The following is a 17,525-nucleotide window of genomic DNA, read 5'->3' as shown; positions in this document are numbered from 1 at the left end:
ACATTGAAGATGTAATCTTACTTCCTTAACAGACCTAAAAGGAACATGCTCCCCTTACCTCAGCTCTCCCCACATTTCCTGTGATACCCATCTGAGACATGAACCAATTCTTAATAACGTCAGGAAAGCAACAAGAGACAAGAAGTTGCCACTTTCCAAATGAGGTAGGCAATCCCTTCAAAAACTAAGTACTTTGAAGGCATCCCCTTGTATTAATGGTTTATGTAGCAAGATCTGGCTAGTGGTTGGGTTGCAGGGATGGAGAAGATTCCAGAAGTTGCCCCCATGTCTGACAGGACTAGTTCCTGATAGCTCCAAGATGGACTCTGAGCCAATCAAACCTGAGCTCATCAGCAAAACTGGAGGAACCTTTCTGCCAGCATACTTAAGAAGGGGAAAAAAACTGCAGCAGCTGTGAGAGAGGAATGAGAATAAGGGTGAGGAACACCCCTGCAGACCCCTACAACACTGAAAGAGGGGAAGGAGCTTCTCCAGCGGCCAGAACAGAGATTTCCCTGCAGCCTGTGGTGAAGACCATGGTGAGGCAGCTGTGCTCCTGCAGGCCATGGAGACAACCACACAAAAGCAGAGATCGACATGCAGCCAGTTAGAGCCCATGTTCTTGGCAGGAGCTGCAGCCTGTGAAGAGGAGCCCAGGCAGAAGCAGGTTTTCTCACAGAAACAATGGCTGTGGGGGACCCACGCTGAAGCAGGCTGTTCCTGACGGACTGAACTTTGTGAAGAAGACTCATGCTGAAGCAGTACATGAAGGACTGTCTGCCATGGGAGTACACCACGCTGGAGCAAGGGAACAATACAGGAGGGAAGGAATGGTAAAGAGGAGCTATTATGGACTGACCAAAGCCTCCATGACCCTCTGTGCCACTCAGAGAGAGGAGATAGAATGAAGGAGTGAAGTTGAGCTTGGGAGGGGAAGCAGGGGTAAAGGTAGTTTTCAGTTTTACCTTTGTTTTTCACTATCCTACTCTATTTTTAATTGACAATAAATTATTTCCCCCAAGGGGAGCCCATTTTGCCTGTGACAGTAACTGATATGCAATCTCCCTGTCTTTATCTTGACCCATGAGTTTTTCATCTTATTTTCTTCCCCCCATCCTGTTGAGGGGAGGGAGTGAGAGAGCCACTTGGTGGGCACCTGGAAGCCAGCCAAGGTCAACCCACTATACTTCTTTCCTCCACTGTCTTTAGGCACTGATCACTTCATTAGACTCTCAGATTTCTTGTAAGGACTGTGAATTCCTGTGTGTTTGGACAGACAGTCCTACTGGAACAGTAACAGTAAAAACTATCTGAAATCATGCGCTAGTTGTAAAAGTTCAGAGACAAAGTTTTGATTGCACAGATACAGCTGCTTGAAGCCACTTAGTCTGGAAGACATGAAAGAATAAACTTGAAGCATTCAGCCCCATTTTGTATAATAATAAAAAATTTACAGGATTACTCAGACAAGTTACTTTTGAGACCATGTGGTTATTCCTTATTTCTTTGTTGTCCACAGTAAGTACCTGTGATTGACTGATCTCATTCTTCACTGTGAGAGCAACACCTTGGATGAGACTTGCTGCTGCTGACACCACCTCATGTGAATGGCTGCTGTCCCACTCTGTCTTCACCATTCCCTAGACTAAACAGCCAGGAAAAACTGAAACGTGCTGTCATTCCCTACAAGCTGCATCACTACTCCTCCGTGCACGTGAAAGGATTCCACCATCAAATGACTCCAGCATCTGATGACACAGTTAGCCCAAGGACACTTATTTCTGAGCAGGGGCCAGAAACCCCTTCAGCTATCAGTACATCTCTAGGATCTAGGTTCAAGTGACCTTCACATGAACTCCATGCTCCTAACTTGTATGTCTTTGAAGTTTCCAGTTTATCTAGTTTCCCAAATTTTTAACCTTACTGCACATGAGTCAGCATGCAACTGCACACTGCCAACTGGAACATGTGTCCTGAACTTGGATAAACAGACAGATAAAGACAAAATTAAATAGTATCTGTCTATCTGACTAGAGGGGGAAGGAGAGTTTTGCCACTTGCTTATTTATTACGTGAGCTACAGTATGATTACTGGTGTGAAACATGACACCTTTTTGGCCAGTTGCCCCCCCCCAACTGCTACTGGCAATGGAAAGAGCAATGGAAAGATCTCTGAGAATGTGAGATCTTTTACCATATGGAGCTCTGCCAAGACTCAGGTCACCCATCTCACCATCCCATCACATCAAAACAGACTCCAAACCCTAAGCTCTACAGGGTATCTGAGTCAAACCAAAAAGCCCACATGCTCCCTCAATGCATCCATTCCATTTGCATGCCATTCAAATGTTTTGTCAACATACACTTCCTGTAAGTTTTGCTGAAGCTAAAGGACTGTGTTTGAGTTACCTACCATATTACAAGGTAAATTCTGCTCACACAACATGTGGGAAACAGAATGGAATTTATAAGACTGACAATTGTATCTTAAGGTAGCAACTGATTGATTCTAATCTTTGCAAGAGACAGGGAAATTTGAGAGAAACAAAAAAAACCTGTGAAATGCTGGAGCAGACAGTTACATTCATCCAGCTTATTTTCTGTATCATATTTCCCTTGTGCAAAAATTCAGCTGAACGAGCTTGACCACACATCTAACAGGAGGCAACCTGTTAAAATTTCCCATCTGAAATACAGACAGCTATGATTTCCTTTGGCATATATATATATATATTAAAAAAAATTTGGTGATTTCCCCCAGTTATCTTTCATCTGCTCTAGTTATAACTATTACATATCAACACCTTCATGTTCTAAGAGCAAAACCTGTTCAGCAGGGAGGAGGAACAGTTTTGACAAAACCAACCAACCAAACAACAAAAAACCCCAACCCCAAATATTCAACAAAATAAAAATAAGAGCAGAATGAAGAATTTGAAGGAATGACTGAATCTGAAAAGTTTCCTAATTGTTTGAAAATATTCAGAAAGAAAAATCCCCCGAGGAAACGTTGCTTACATGCGGTTTATTTCTCCGGCTTTCAGGAACTTCGAGCGTCAAGGGCTTTGGGCACAATAGCTGAGGATATTATGCAATTAGATTACTGAAGTGTGTAGGTGCCAGGATTACTGTTGAGTCTGAGTTATTAACACGTTTTTCAAAACCACTAAAGTCTGGAGTTACTCAGATATTGTGAACACTACAAGTGTCCATCAAAGAGAGTGATGCATCTTCAGGGAGGGTCATTTATTGCAGGGAAGATTATACACAGCTTTTGACCAGGACAAAATGGCCCTCAACATTAACAGCCCAGAGTCAAAGTACCAAAGTCAGTGTTATTTGAGAAATGAATCTCGTAGTGAAGTTAGGTGTTACATTTCTGCCTTTTCGCTCTTTAAAACCCTGCGCTGAGCTCTCATCACTAAGCACAAAAGCAAAGAAATGGGTTTGGAGCTCTGACTTAACTAGTGGCAACTCAGCCCTATGACAATTAATAATAATACATCCAATGACCATTTCTAACCATTTCTGATTATAAAGATTTCATCAGTTTAACCTGATCTTTTAGGTATGTGTAGATTTGGCCAAATACGTGAAGTCTGGAAATACTTGAGCTAGTTCCAGTGTTAAAAGCTACAGGAGCAAGGAGCAATTTTTGAGCAAGGCGGAATTTTCAGGGTAGATTAACTCTTTCAGATCTCAATACAAGACTTTTTCTAACTCCCAAAATACTCTTTCTATCCCAAAATATCCTATAGCATGCCAGGAAGTTTAATCCATAATTTACCATAATGTACCCATAATTTTCCTGTGGATACTGAGTCTGTGTCTCATCACTGAGCTTTCATTCATCAGTTACAGGATACATTTTGTGAACTGAGGGATGAAAACCAGGATTTTTTTCAGTGCAGTGATCAGTTTTATAGATCACTGATCATAATCTGATTTACTAAGAGCCAGCAATCTGGTCATTTTGGTTAGTTAGGCTTCGGTGCTGCTTTGTCTTCAGTAATTCACATTACCTTTAAAAAATTAGCTTTGTAAGGAATGTTTGCAGAAAGTGTTACCAAAAAAAGGTAGCAGATAGATATGCAATCCCTAAAACACACTTTCCAAGCATCTCTACTTTTTCTGAACTTCCCTCAAGACTTTTGTTGCCTGGTACATTTATAATCTACAAATGAAATAAAAAGTTTTAAAATTTTAAATAACTATATCAGTCTTTTGTTATAATTCCAGATCACGATCCATGCAGATACACATGTTAACAGGAAGCATTTTCACTCCTAGCCAAACACTTCCTGCCATAGCTAACAAACACCAACTTCATCTCACCTACTTTTGTAACTGAAATGCACACCTTGCTGCCACAGCAAACTGCAGCCTACAGACATCAGGGGGCCTTGCCAGCAAGGAGTGGCAGACTTCAATATTTTACAAAGCACTAATTCTTCCAGTGAGACACAGGTGTTGGCCATCCTCAACGTGGCACTCAACAACCACAACACTTTTGAACTTCAGAAAGAGAAATTTATGCTTCCAAAGAGACAGAAAGTGAAAGGAGATAAGAAATTAGATAAGGAGAATTACTAGTATAATTTTTAAGTGTCAAGGTCATTGTGGGACTCCCAGTCTATGGAAATTCTGAATTTAAAAGAGAGAACATCTCAAAGTATATTTAACATTCACATTTTCACTACCTGTAGGTTTCTTTGACAGCCATTTTATACCATTGTTTATCATGGGAAAATATGGTCTGATGTGCAAGCAACAGAATATTGTCCAAAATCTGATAAAATAAGGCCTCACATCAACACGTAAAAACTTTTTTATGGTACTGTAGAATTTTGAGCAAACTTTAGTCCACTTCTGAACACTCCCAAGGGGGGCTTTCTGCCTGACCTCACTATGAGGGCTTCTCCTTCCATAGAAGGTCCTCACAGCACTTCTCCCTTGGACCTTTAGTGTGCTGTGCCTTCACCCCCTGGATACCTCATTTTCCCTGTGTGGGACACAGAGTCACAGGGCTGCAAAGTTTGTTTTGCTCTGTTTCATATGCTTTCTGGCTGAACAGCAGCTAATAAGGGGTTAAGCTGAAAGCAGGAAGCCACAGCCGCCCTGGCTGAAAGATTGATTTGATCATTCTTCAGGGATTCCCTCTTGTATGAGTCACTGCTCAGACTGACTCCCCCACCAAAGGAGGCCAGGATAATGCCATTCCTCCAGAGACTACAACAGCTGAGGGCTAGCCCTGAAGACTGAAAGCTTGGGACTCACCTTGGAAAAGCATTCAGCAGACCACAATGCACTCAGCAGACTAAGGGAAAGCTGGGGGGGAAAAAAAGGCAAACAAAAAGTGTTCTTATACTCCTTTCCTTATCCAATTAAGTATGCAGACTAGGAGGAATTAGACAAACTCCAGGAGATTACCTCCCAGCTTGGGGACTCTGACTGAGTAAGGACCGAAGACAAGTTGACGTAGTACAAGGTTTAAATTTTATGCAAAAGACATGTTCTCTTTATGAGCACAACGATCTATTACTTTGATCTATTACTCTGTAATAGCTGTGTTTGGCTGCTACCTACTAGGAACGTGATTAACATTCCAAATTCAAAAACAAAAGTGGTAACAGCAGCAAAACTAATGAATGTCTCCAGCTAATCACAGAGCTTCATAACCAGCCCTCTAAGAGAAAGAGAAACTATGCCGGTGTTCCTTCTCTTGACCTACTTTCACTGATGTTCAAGAGCTGAAAGGAAAAGAAACACCCCATGCTGATTTACAAAAGTGAAGGCTGCTAATGCTTGTTCATTTGACATTAAATACTGTGACTGTTCAAAAATCCAGCCAGAGCAGTCCGCCACTACGGTAATGATACATTGCTCTTGTTTGCTTCTGATGCATTGAGCTGTGTGAGGCAGCATGGCACACAAACCATGGAAGCCTTAAAAATTGCTCAGCCCAGATTAGCCAGCAGCTTTGTTTTTTGTGTGTCATTTCTACTGACATAATTATTGCAGCTCCTGGAGAAGCTACACTGACTCTAAGGGCTCAGCCTCTGCAGGTTATGCTGCCCTGCAACTGCAACAAACCCACAGTGAGACTACTAAAAAAAGGCAGGACCATAAATTCTGTAATTAAAAGCTATGAAGTGAATATCCTGCTCTTAGTGTACCTAATGTAGTATAGGAGTACGGAGACAGTGTTCAGATCCACGTGGTGGTATCTGCTGTGGGCAAACAGCATCACCATCACAATCCTTCAGAATGTAATACTTAAGAATTTTCCATCTCAAAAAAGGAAGAAGAAAAGAAGTAAGTATTAAGGAGGGCACCCTTTAATGTGGTTTCCTTCTTAGATCGAGGACTCCTGACATGTCACACTAACCCAGTTCTGTGCAGCAAAGGGAGTTTAAATATAAATAAAGCAGACATTAACTTTCTTTCCCTGAGGGGAACACAGAGAACAGAATTGAGTTTCTTGCAATTGCAATACCACCTTTTTCCTATCTTTTTAAACTTTCTTAAGAAACGAAAAGGATGTGTCTGCTGATGTCACAGCCACATCCCTGCTGTGTGTGCTGGGGTGCCTGGGGTACACAGAAATGTGCCAATTGGCTCTCCCCAAGAAGCCAAGGCATTACCTCTGCCCAGGCACTTTTGGCAACTTAAACCTCAACACAAGATTCTGTTGCGGAATTTCAGGGGAGTTTTCTGCTTTTGTCCTGAGCTTGTCGAGCCCGAAGACTTAGGGGTCTTTGCCTCCAGAGCCTTCCCTGCTCTCCCTGCCCCATGGCGCAAGCTCCTGTGGTACCGGTAGGGGCCGTGGGCAGGAGAGCAGCGTGGGAACCTCGTGGACACAAAGGGTTAAACAGGCGCAGTGTCCAAGCTGTTGCAGGCTGCCTGAGGAGTGACCAAGATTGTTTTAAGTTCGGGGTCGGGGGTGTTCAGTCGGCAGCTGAGGAATTCATAGCTTGTGCCAGTGCCAGGGAAACCCTTTCCAAAACAAGACTCAAAACTATCCTTAGCAGTCTCGTTTCAGAGCCTGTCTTTGAGTCTCAGCTCCACTCCCACCGCCTATTCCCGCGGGGGGCATTCACACCCATCACTGTCACCCTGTGATCCACCGCTCCTGCAGGCACATCCTGCCCCAGCCCCAGCTCCCACTTCATGCCATCCTCCCAGGTTCAGCCTGGCCTGCAGATCTTCTCCAGGAGAACCAGTCCCACCACCACAGCACCGCAGGAGCAGTGCTGGACAAGGGGAAGTTGTGTTCAGTCCTTCCCTCAGTCCTCGAGGTAAACCTGTTCTTCAAATGAATGTGTGTGCTCCAAGGCCTCCTCAGCCAGCACCATGTAAATGCCACAGGGCACACAGGTACACACACACCACCAGCATCACAAATTACAGAAAAGCTTAAGAAGATGCACTGTACTGCAGGCTTTAGGGGAACATGGCACCAGAGGTTTCAAACCCCTCTCACAGGTCCTGCTACGACACTCATGGTTTGCTACAATAAACAAATACCAAAGGTTGACTTTCAATGTCTCTATTGTCTGCCTGTAACTACAGTTGCCAACGGTGTGAAACCTCAGCATTAGGCACGGCTCAGACCCCTTCCACAACTTTGCACAATGACATGGAAAATGTACATGTGCAGAAGAAAATGTCATTACCATATTTGTGCTTTCATCATTTGACACAGACGGGGTTGGGAAGGCAGACTGGGAATCTAGATTGAAAAGACATACCTGGTGCTTTCTCCACAAAGATGACTTTGGAGTCTTGCAGAAAGTTATGACCAGTCAGTACCATTTTTTTCCCTCCAGTAACAGGAAAACTGTCGGTACTTTGCTTCTCCACCAGAGGCAGTTCTTGGGCAGATCTCTGAGCTGGAGAGTTATAAGGAAGAATTTAAAAAAAAAAAAAAAAAAAAAGCAACCACAAACACACAAAAAAGTAAATACTGCATTAGTAAGTAACTTAATGCTTACCCTCATAAGATAAGCTGTTTCATACAGAAACAAAGAAAGGTCACAAGGTTTACAGGAAACATGGCTCATTTTCAAGTCCTTTGATTGTAAACAATAGTGTTAAACAGCAGCACAGATTCAAAAAACTCACAAAGAACAAGTGTTTTAAAACTCAGCTTGGCATGTACTATATCAGAAAGTGTATTTTTATGGAAATTAATTTATTTTAAACCATTTTCTCTCACTCTGTGTCTAGCATATATGCTGTGTGTTTACAAGGCACATATGACAAGGTAATCATGCATGTCCAAAATTTGTTTCAGTCAGTATACACCTTCTTGTCAATTCTGCAAACTGTCTTGTAGCAGCAGCAGCAGCCATGACCCTTGCGATCCAGCAGCAGCTCACACTTTAGAGAGGGTATTTCCAAAAGAATCTGAGTGCTCAAGCACATATGGATCCATGTAAACTGAATCTGGTACTCTTGTGGCACAGATTTTATTCCCCCTCAACTGGAACATGAAGAGAGTGCTGCTTCAAGGGACGATGCAACATTTTATCCAGTTGTACATTTCCTATACATCCAGTTATCCATTTTATACAGTTCCTTCTGGTGTCACACGCACTAAGAAATGTATGAAGTTTTTGGCACCAGCTTATTCCACATTCTGCGCTGGAAATAACACTAGCACTTATTTTTTCTCCTGTTTTCCATTTCTTTCAGCAGGCATGCACCATGCTTTTGCTCAGTACACAACACTCAACACTACCCTGACAGAAATTCAATCAGTTTCACATTTAGTGGCTCCATGAGCTTGGCACCTTTGCACAGATGAGTTCCGGATAGATTCAAACTGTGCCTTATCCTGCTGTGTAGAAACTGAAAAGCTCTCATAAACTTCAGCTGCAGGATGAAACCATACTCCCCACTTTTTTTGCTTTGCCCTCCAGCATGAATGGAGCTAGGAATGGTAGGCCTTCCTCTCTATTCCCTCAGCCAGAGCTCACCCCTCACATACCTACCAGATGTTAAGTTTCCCCCCTACTCTGTCAGCATCAGAAAGATCCACTTTGTGGATGGAATTCAACAAAACCTTAAAAAATAGTTTCAGTCCCTCAAGCCAATCAAAATAGCATTGGGAATGACTGAAATTCAGCTTCCATCACTTATGCTGAAGCATTAAAGCTACACAAAGCAGATATGTTTTGTTTTGTGTGTGGGAGGCTGATGAGGCTTACAGAGCAAAAATGATATAGGTATCTTTGAAGGGTGTCCCAGTGTATCTGATAACATACAGTCTGTTCATTTAAAGTGACCCCAGAGCAGAAACCTAATCTCGAGCTTTTCTGAAGCGGCAGGCCAGTGCGTCAGCTCTAGGATATTGCTAGCTCCTTATCAAAGGGGCTGGGGTTTTGTTTGCTGGTTTTTGCTTTATGATGGGGAGACAGAATAAATAGGATATGAGAGATGTTTTCCAAAACTTTGACAGCAGTTACCTTTATGATAAGAAGTCACCAAAACCAAAGGCCCATTCACTCCCAGGTCTACTATTAGTTTAACTTCTCTTTACTTGTAAGTATGTGTTTTTCTACAGCACACAATGCACAAAGCCACACATTTTTTCCTAAGACACATATTCTGCTCTCAGTGTAAACCACGTACTTCTGGAAAGCAGATTAAAGTTCGCTAACTAGACAGGTAAAACAAAACCAATGCAGAGCACGTTGGTGTGGAAAAGGACTGCATATGGGGTAGAAGTGTTAAAAACTGTTCAAAAGGTGTGTGGACATGGCAGTGCTGAGTTAACAGTGGACAAAATTATCTTAGCCATCTTTTTCAACCTTATTGATTAAACCATTTCCTGGTAATACCCAGCAAGAGGAGGATGTTTGTTGCCACTTACAGCACTCAATGGGGTTGGAAGCTACTTGTAAGGAGAGGGTCCTGCCATTGGCTTGTGGGATATGAACCCTGAAGACCAGACGCACACGAGTGTTCTTCCGACCGATGTCCGTCTCTCCCTTGCGCAGCTCAATGTCAGAGTTTCGGAGCTTTAATATCCCAGCACAGTCAATGCTATCCAAAAGGAAACACAGGGCAATTCAATTCACTTTAAGACTTCAGGAAGACACAAGTGTTAAGTATCTTCCCTCTCTCCTGCATGCTCCTCTTAATAAACTGCGTCAGGTACAACCTGACTGACCAGGCTGAACACAGCAGACTTTGTTTAGTACTTGCACTCCCAAGCAGCTGAGTTGGGGCTATATGCAGCAGCAAGAAGTGGCTGCTGTAAAGCACACAAATTTAGGATGTTACCTCAGTTCCCAGAGGAAAAAAAAACTAAAAGACTCTTCCTCCCCATCACATCCCATAAGCATTGTAGCTAAAGATTAACCAAAGCCCAAAGAAACACTGAGTCTAGAAAATTCAGCGGGATGTGACAGCAGTGCAGAAACTGTTACTAACCCAGAACGCTGGGCTACTTACAATTTTATTCGTAAAAGCTAATTTGGACAAAAATCTGACAAAATTTTCAATCTAGGGTGAAGTCCTGAAATTCTTATTAATGAGCACAATTCTCACCCTGAGGTCAGTTCTACTGTCAATTTGTTTGTATTTCAATGAGTTGGAAATACTCCCAAGTTGAGAGCTGAGCCGAAGCTCTGCATGAAAAAAACTAAACTCAGAGTCCTCTCCGCACATCAGGGAAAAACGTGCTTTTCATCAGATACAACTATTACAATTTGTGACCTCACTGTCTTTTTTTCTCAATTTTGGTTTTCTCCTGGATGAATTTACAAGTCAGGATTTTTATCAAAGAATATATCAACAGAAGAAGCCCCCAGAACAAAAAGGCATAAACATATGCACTCAAAAACTCACTACAAAAATACTTCTGCCTTGGCCATGACTACAAAGACTACGTGGCAATTTCTTCTGGGTACTGGTTTCTGGCATGGATTTTATTACATTGAATATGCTTAGTTAACTTTATTTTGCATTCAAAGAGTTTAATTCCCCCTCCAGACCTTTGTAGCTCTGTTCTGAAGCAAAATGCAAACAAGCTCTATGGCAGCACAGTTTCAATCTGCATTTTTTCTAAAGTATGGATTTCAGAATTTTAAAAATGCCCTTGCTGATACAATCAAAGGAACTAATGAAAATATTAAAGATTCCCAACAATGCATATTAGCAGGTGAAGCCATAAGAATTACCGAGTATTTGTACGCTCATCAAAATTCTATGCAAAGATCCATAAAATATGGAAGGAACAGTGCATTTCTCCATTTTGTCTCTCCTATAGCAACACTCATAAATGGAATAATTATTGATATACAATTCATACCCACATATTCAGAGAAGAAAAAGTATTTAAGTTCAAGCTTGTAAGGTCATGGACATTAAAATCTGAAGTCAATAGGAACAGCTAAATGTGCAAAAGTTTAAATGGGCAGATGAGCTCTGGTGTTTCACTGAATCAAGACCTGAACACATAAAGTGTGAGAAAAGTCCCTGGCTCCAAATTTCAATTCATTGGTAGTGCTATATGAGGTTTTAGACTACTGACATGTGAGGCTTATATATGCCAAAGCATTGTTTGTGATTCTTGAGTGAGCTGTACTACAGTCTGGCACGCATGCCACAAAAATATTCAGCTTGGCTCCCAAACTGTGTATCTTACCTTTATTTTTGGGAGAAAGATGAATGAAATAGTAATAATATTCCTAGATGGCCAAAAATGTGATTCAAACTGGATAAATAAAACGCCAGATAAATACTGCATGGGTACAAATTCATGAAATTTCCTTAACCCCAAGCCAATGTAGCCCCACCAACTTATGATGGGAGCAAACAGAGCCAATAATTTTGAAGGCTTGTTGTGACTTTTAACACAATGCACTGAGAGAGATCCTCAGGTCTTGAATGATCACTCTAAGCCCAGCTGGCAGTGCAGCTAAACATATTCGGCTCTTCTATTTACGAGGCACTCCAGAGCATGTTGTACATGACACTACAAACCAGCTTCTAATAACCACTCTGTGCAGAAGGACTCTAGGTGTCTGATAGCACTTTCAACTTCATTAAGACATGGAGAACTGTATCAAAAACAAGGAGTGAAATTGTGATTTTCCTGTGGTATTTGGTTTGGTGGAGGTCAGGATTTTCTGCTTGCTTTCTAACTTCCTATATATGCACACAAAGGTGCATGCATCTATATATAAAATATGAATACATTTATATTTATACACACAACAGGAACTGTACTTGCACGCAAGCACACAGAAATTCCTCCCAAGGCAGACACCTCAGATAACAGTTAGGATGATTTGAATGAGGGGGGGTGACAACTCAGATAAGAGGCTAGGTTGATTTGAGGGAGGAGTACAGAGAGGAGAGGATTAAATAGTGTGGAAGGTCTCATGTACATCACTTACACAGAAGGCTATTTTAACCTTTAAATACCATCCTAAAATGATGTTTACACATGTTTAATGGACCTACAGGGCACTTAATTATCACTCAGACATCCTAAGATATCCACGCCTGCTTTTCTGCATAGCACTAAACTTAGCTCAATTTAACAACTCAATCTGTAAACTGCCATCGCCTTTGAATAAAGGTTCTCAGAGGTAACTCTTCTTAGTTCTGGAAGATTTGCTTGTAAACGAGTGCCATGAAAAATGCTGAGTTTTATTGTGTGAGAAGTGAGTGGTTTTATTTGTCTGAGAAAAACCACAAGGGTACTTGGAAATGCTCTCTAAGAGTTTCCTTTGACATCCAAAGATAAATTTTAATCAGATCTTTTCCTTGTGCTAGTGCGTATAGGAGCAACAGGTGTCATATTTAGAAACTAAATGCAGGAGCTGAGGTAGGAGATATTTACAGCTCAGTAACTGAGATACTTATTTTAAATGGCAAATAAGCACGTTGGCTGAAACTCTAGAATGAAAGCAAATCAGTTGTCATAAATATTTGTGATGGTCATCTTGCTGTTAGGCTGATTAGCAGCAATTTGTCTCAGCAAAGTAGTGAAAACTTACTATTAAGAGAGAAATGTAGGGAAAGAAAGAAAAAAGATAGGGAAAACAAGAATGTGTACAAAAAGAAACAAACTCCAAAGAAATTAAATGAGGTGACCAAGATGAAACTGCTAGGAGTCAGCTATGGTGCCTCGGTCTTACATTGCTCTCATATTGTTCTCTGGAAGAAGTGGAATTTCCAGGACTTTGGTGTTGGAAAGTATTGTTTCGTGGCTGGTGGTGGAAACGGTCTTGCCGGTGATCCGATGAACCTGGTAGAAGGCATGGGGTCGCAGCAGGCGGTCGTCTGCAGTCCCAATGAACAGCTGCAGCGTGAGCGGCTCACTTTCTAAGTAACCATGGAGCTGGCAAAAGAACAGAAAACGCCCACTGAGCACCACGCACATAAACTGCTAGGAATCAATTAAATTTTTATATGCAGGAGAGCCTAATTCAAGGACAGAACTTGTGACAGGTGCTATGTGTTAAGTTCCCCCCCCTTCCATTTTTCCTGTAATGTAATATTGGTACAATATAAAGGTGCACTCACAAAATGTCTCATTATCCTAAGGACCTGAGGCACTTTAGATGGGCTGAGCTTTTGAGCTCCTGCTACATCCACAGAAAACTTTGCATAAATTCTGCTGCAGTGTTCAGAAAAAACCACAATGAACTCTATGTTCCTTCACAGTACTGAGGGATGCAAAACCAACAGAGTTTGCAAGTGGAAAGGACACAGCTCATCTATTCCCATGCTTCCTCCGACATCCCTCACGCAGCAGCAGTCTGCTCGTTGTGACCCGTTCCCTCATTAGCTGATTTTTATGCTGGTAAATACCTCCTAGGACAGCATGGAGACAGATCACATATACGTGATTAGTAGCTCACCATGTGTGTCAAATTCTTGTTTTAATCACACAAAAATCTCATTGAAGCTCTTGGGCCTGGCTTGAACCTCATCCACATTACAGTGACTGCTCTGATGACAACAAGAGTTATTTCTGCCACAGGATGTGGAGGAAGCAGAGCCCGACCTCATCCTCTGCAGAAGCTGCTCAGGGTTCCCACAGCAGTGGGGTCCCCAGACAACGTCCCGCTTGTGGCTGCTGCCTGACACTGGGAAATGAGTCTCACAGAACCAGTCACCTTGCAGGGGTAAGTGGTGAAGCCTTGTCCCAAGGGAAGGGAGGATGCAGCAACTACAGGAGAGAGGAACGTGGGCAAGGTGCACTGTCCCAGATGCCCCACCTGAGAGCACACCTGCACACTTTGTTGTAGGTTTAGGTTCCTCTGTGAGTGGTTCAGGTGGGTTTGGGCATGAGTTACTCCTACCATCGAATATGACAGATCAAAATTTATCATAATTTGGTGAGGAGTTAACACTAGATTTAAGGTAGATCCAAGTTTAAAGCTAAATAAAGCTGGAAGCAAGTGGTGAAACCCATATATCAAATACTGCTTATATTTGTATTTTGTCTGTTTTCACTCTCCTTAAATCTTACAAAGCAATTTCATGTTATCTCTTAAGGTATTTTACCATCTGACGGCAGGAATGCTATTAAAAACAAAGATATTTAATCACTTTTACTCCTTTAGCCCTGCAGAATTCTGGTGGGTGCTCACAGGCCCAAAGCGTTCCCTCCACTACCAAACACGCTGAACAGCAACAGCAATTCACAGTGGCAAAGTTTCAGGTACCACAGTGACCAATGCATGAGGAAGGGAGGACGATGAGCCTAGACACACCTTCCATCACTAATCGGGCACACCATAAAGTTTTGACCTCACATTTTGGTCAGAAAAACAAAGAGCGGAACAGAAGCATTTTCGTTTGATTTGGTGCAGCAATTTTTATATCCTTTCCTAAGGCACATGAATGTTGGAAGGAAGCAGGGATAGGAGGAAGACAAGGCTCGTTTCTAGCACTACATTTTTTTATTGGCTCTGCATTCCTGAGACACCATAAAAAGGCAGCTGAGAGCTAGGGGGTTGTGACATGATTGGTATGGTATGGTATGGTATGGTATGGTATGGTATGGTATGGTATGATTGATATGATATGATATGATATGATATGATGATATGAGGGTTCCATGCCAGCATTGTCAAATTGCAAACACATTAATGGCAGTTTGAAAATCTGCACTATGAGCAAAACAACAGAGAGAAAAGCAGAGCCATGCCTGTACACTGCCTTCAGCAGGATGCCATGGGCTGTGAACCTCCCTCCAGCTCCACATGGAACACCCACTCCTATGGCCCCTGACACACACGTCAGCACTATGCTGCAAAAAGAGGGATTCCTGGCTTTCTTCCCCAGAGACAGACATGCAGCTTGAGGTAATCACAGGTGTGCTCCTGGTACAGTCAGCAGCCACAGGGAAGCCACTGTCCTACTCATCAGCACCCTGTTCCCACCACATGACAGCCTGGCTGCTAATTAATTCCAACGGCATGTGTGAGCAGGGCTGGTGGAGTGACCTGGATTTGTACCAAGCTGATCTTCCCCGCCTCACCACTTCCAGAGCCTCAGCTGCAAAGCTTAGGTAAGGGAGGAGACACAAGGTATCCCAGGGTATTTTTGGTCAAGACCAGCATGTGGGTTTGCAGGGGGAAAAGACAGTGTGACATGCCAGCCAAATAAATTTCTATGTATTGCCAGTGGTCACCTCTCCAAGTTGTCATGGAGGATGCTTTTTATGGAGAGTGTAAAATTAAAACAAACACATCTTGAGTTACAAGGCTGCTTAAAATGTAAAAATAGACTAGCGAGTAGCTCAAACCTCAATTCAGCAAAAGCAAAATCGCACACCAAAGTACCCATATGTTTTACTGAATACTGGCAAAGAGGACCAAAAATGTTTGGCTTGCATTGGGTTCTGCTATTTCAGACTTTAAATCTGAACTTGGCTGCTGCCATACCTTGTAACCTACTGCTGAGCCCCTCAGCTTGTGCTTTTCCCACAGGTTTCCTACCAGAAGGCAAACACCCATAGTCCTCGGCTTTGCACACCTGCCTTCCCCAGAAAAGTGTTCACATGTTGGAAAATAAATATTAAGATCTCAGATGCATGTTTTGCATTGTTTTTTAAGGTTTGTGATCTTCAAGCTAAATTTATGTTTGTTTTTTTTAAAGGCCCTGTCCTAGAGCACAGCCATACTTTATCATTATCCAAAGTCACTTACTCCCCGACTTATAAAGTGCCAGAAACATCCAGAAAGACTCATTTAATTGCTATATGATTGATTTTGCTGCCCTCAAAATAAAAAATTCACACTCACGTCACTGTAAGTTTTACATTGTATTCTGTGTTAGGAAGCATCTGATCTCCAATTTGTATTTCCCTTTAAGCTTTACCCATTGCATCACATTATTTACTTTTATATTATGTCACGTAATCGTGTACGCTAAGAGAAGCAATAAAAGAAAGCGATGCAAGGATTAACATTTAAAGGGGCACATACTGTTAATGACTTATTTTAGATTACACACCCAAAGCATGACAGTGACAGTGTTGAGCCTTGGGAGTTTTCAGCATGCTGCAGATGTCTGGTGAATGGGCAAGATCCTGCTTACTGTCAGATGGGTGCAATAAGAATATTCCACAGTTCCCTCAATACATGGGAGACAGGTATTATTGTCACATGTTCAACAGTGAGGAGCAGTGGCAGTAAAAGCAGAGTTGTGGGACTTCAGGCTGTTAGGTTTGCCAGCAGTCAAAGGGAGTATCAAACAAGATGAAGGTAAAATGGGATGGGAAAAAAGGGTGACTGAGCACGTTTCTTGGTGAGGAAAGATCTTGCATGTTCATATCCATGCATATTTTCCATGTATGCTCTGGGGTACTGTACTTGGTGGAAGAGCAATTCAGTTTCCTGGCATGCAACATGGGATGCATGCGTCAGACACCCTATTTTTATCTTTTTCTCTGTGTAACACAGTCCAAAGCTCTTAATATCTCAGTGGTTGATTATGGGTGACAAAGGTGCTCTCAGATACAGCATTCATAATAAAGGATGTATCTTTCCCACCAAGCATGCTTTGCTTGGCAGTACAGAGATCCCGTTTCCCCTGCTATGAAATTGTAAAATGAATTAGCTGAAAAAAGGACCAGAAGCACAACATTTCTGAATGAATTTCCCTTCCCAAATAAAGGCAGTGATACAGCAGTTACCTGGTTCAGTACAAAGGAAAGATGCAGGAAAAACTTAAATATGCAGGTAAAAATTGTGTGGCCAAGTGTTTGGTTTTGAAATGAAAGTAGGTAATATCCTCTTGTTCTGACCAACCACTGACTACTCTGCTCTTTTCCTCTCTGAGCAACACTGTTAAAAATACTTGAACTCATCTCAAATGGTATTTCCATTTTTATTGTCTGAAGCTGCTAAGATCAAAATCAGACTTAATTGCAGGCCTATTACACACTCCTCTAATTCTATCAAAAGCAATGCAGTCACTGGTAATTAACACCAGAACAGGACTGATCACAGCTAAGCTCTTCATCGCCTTACATCCTTTTATGCAAGAGT

General features: G+C 42.1%; 1 protein-coding gene across 7 annotated transcripts in view; it reads right to left on the bottom strand.

Annotated features, from left to right (window-relative positions):
- Positions 1–17,525, bottom strand: part of NFATC1 (nuclear factor of activated T cells 1) — a 115,577-nt gene that overhangs the window by 58,094 nt on the left and 39,958 nt on the right. For all 7 annotated transcript variants that reach the window (XM_040059868.2, XM_040059877.1, XM_040059886.2 and 4 more), the window contains exons 4-6: positions 13,158–13,360; positions 9,878–10,050; positions 7,752–7,892 (exon numbers count right to left, since the gene is read on the bottom strand). In XM_040059868.2, coding sequence (XP_039915802.1) covers positions 7,752–7,892; positions 9,878–10,050; positions 13,158–13,360 — 517 coding nt within the window. The remainder of the gene's footprint in view (positions 1–7,751; positions 7,893–9,877; positions 10,051–13,157; positions 13,361–17,525) is intronic.

Source organism: Hirundo rustica, chromosome 1 (assembly GCF_015227805.2).
Source record: "Hirundo rustica isolate bHirRus1 chromosome 1, bHirRus1.pri.v3, whole genome shotgun sequence".
Classification (NCBI taxonomy): Eukaryota; Metazoa; Chordata; class Aves; order Passeriformes; family Hirundinidae; genus Hirundo; species Hirundo rustica.
Note: the sequence above shows the minus strand (reverse complement) of the source record. Positions and strands in the feature narration are given on the sequence as shown.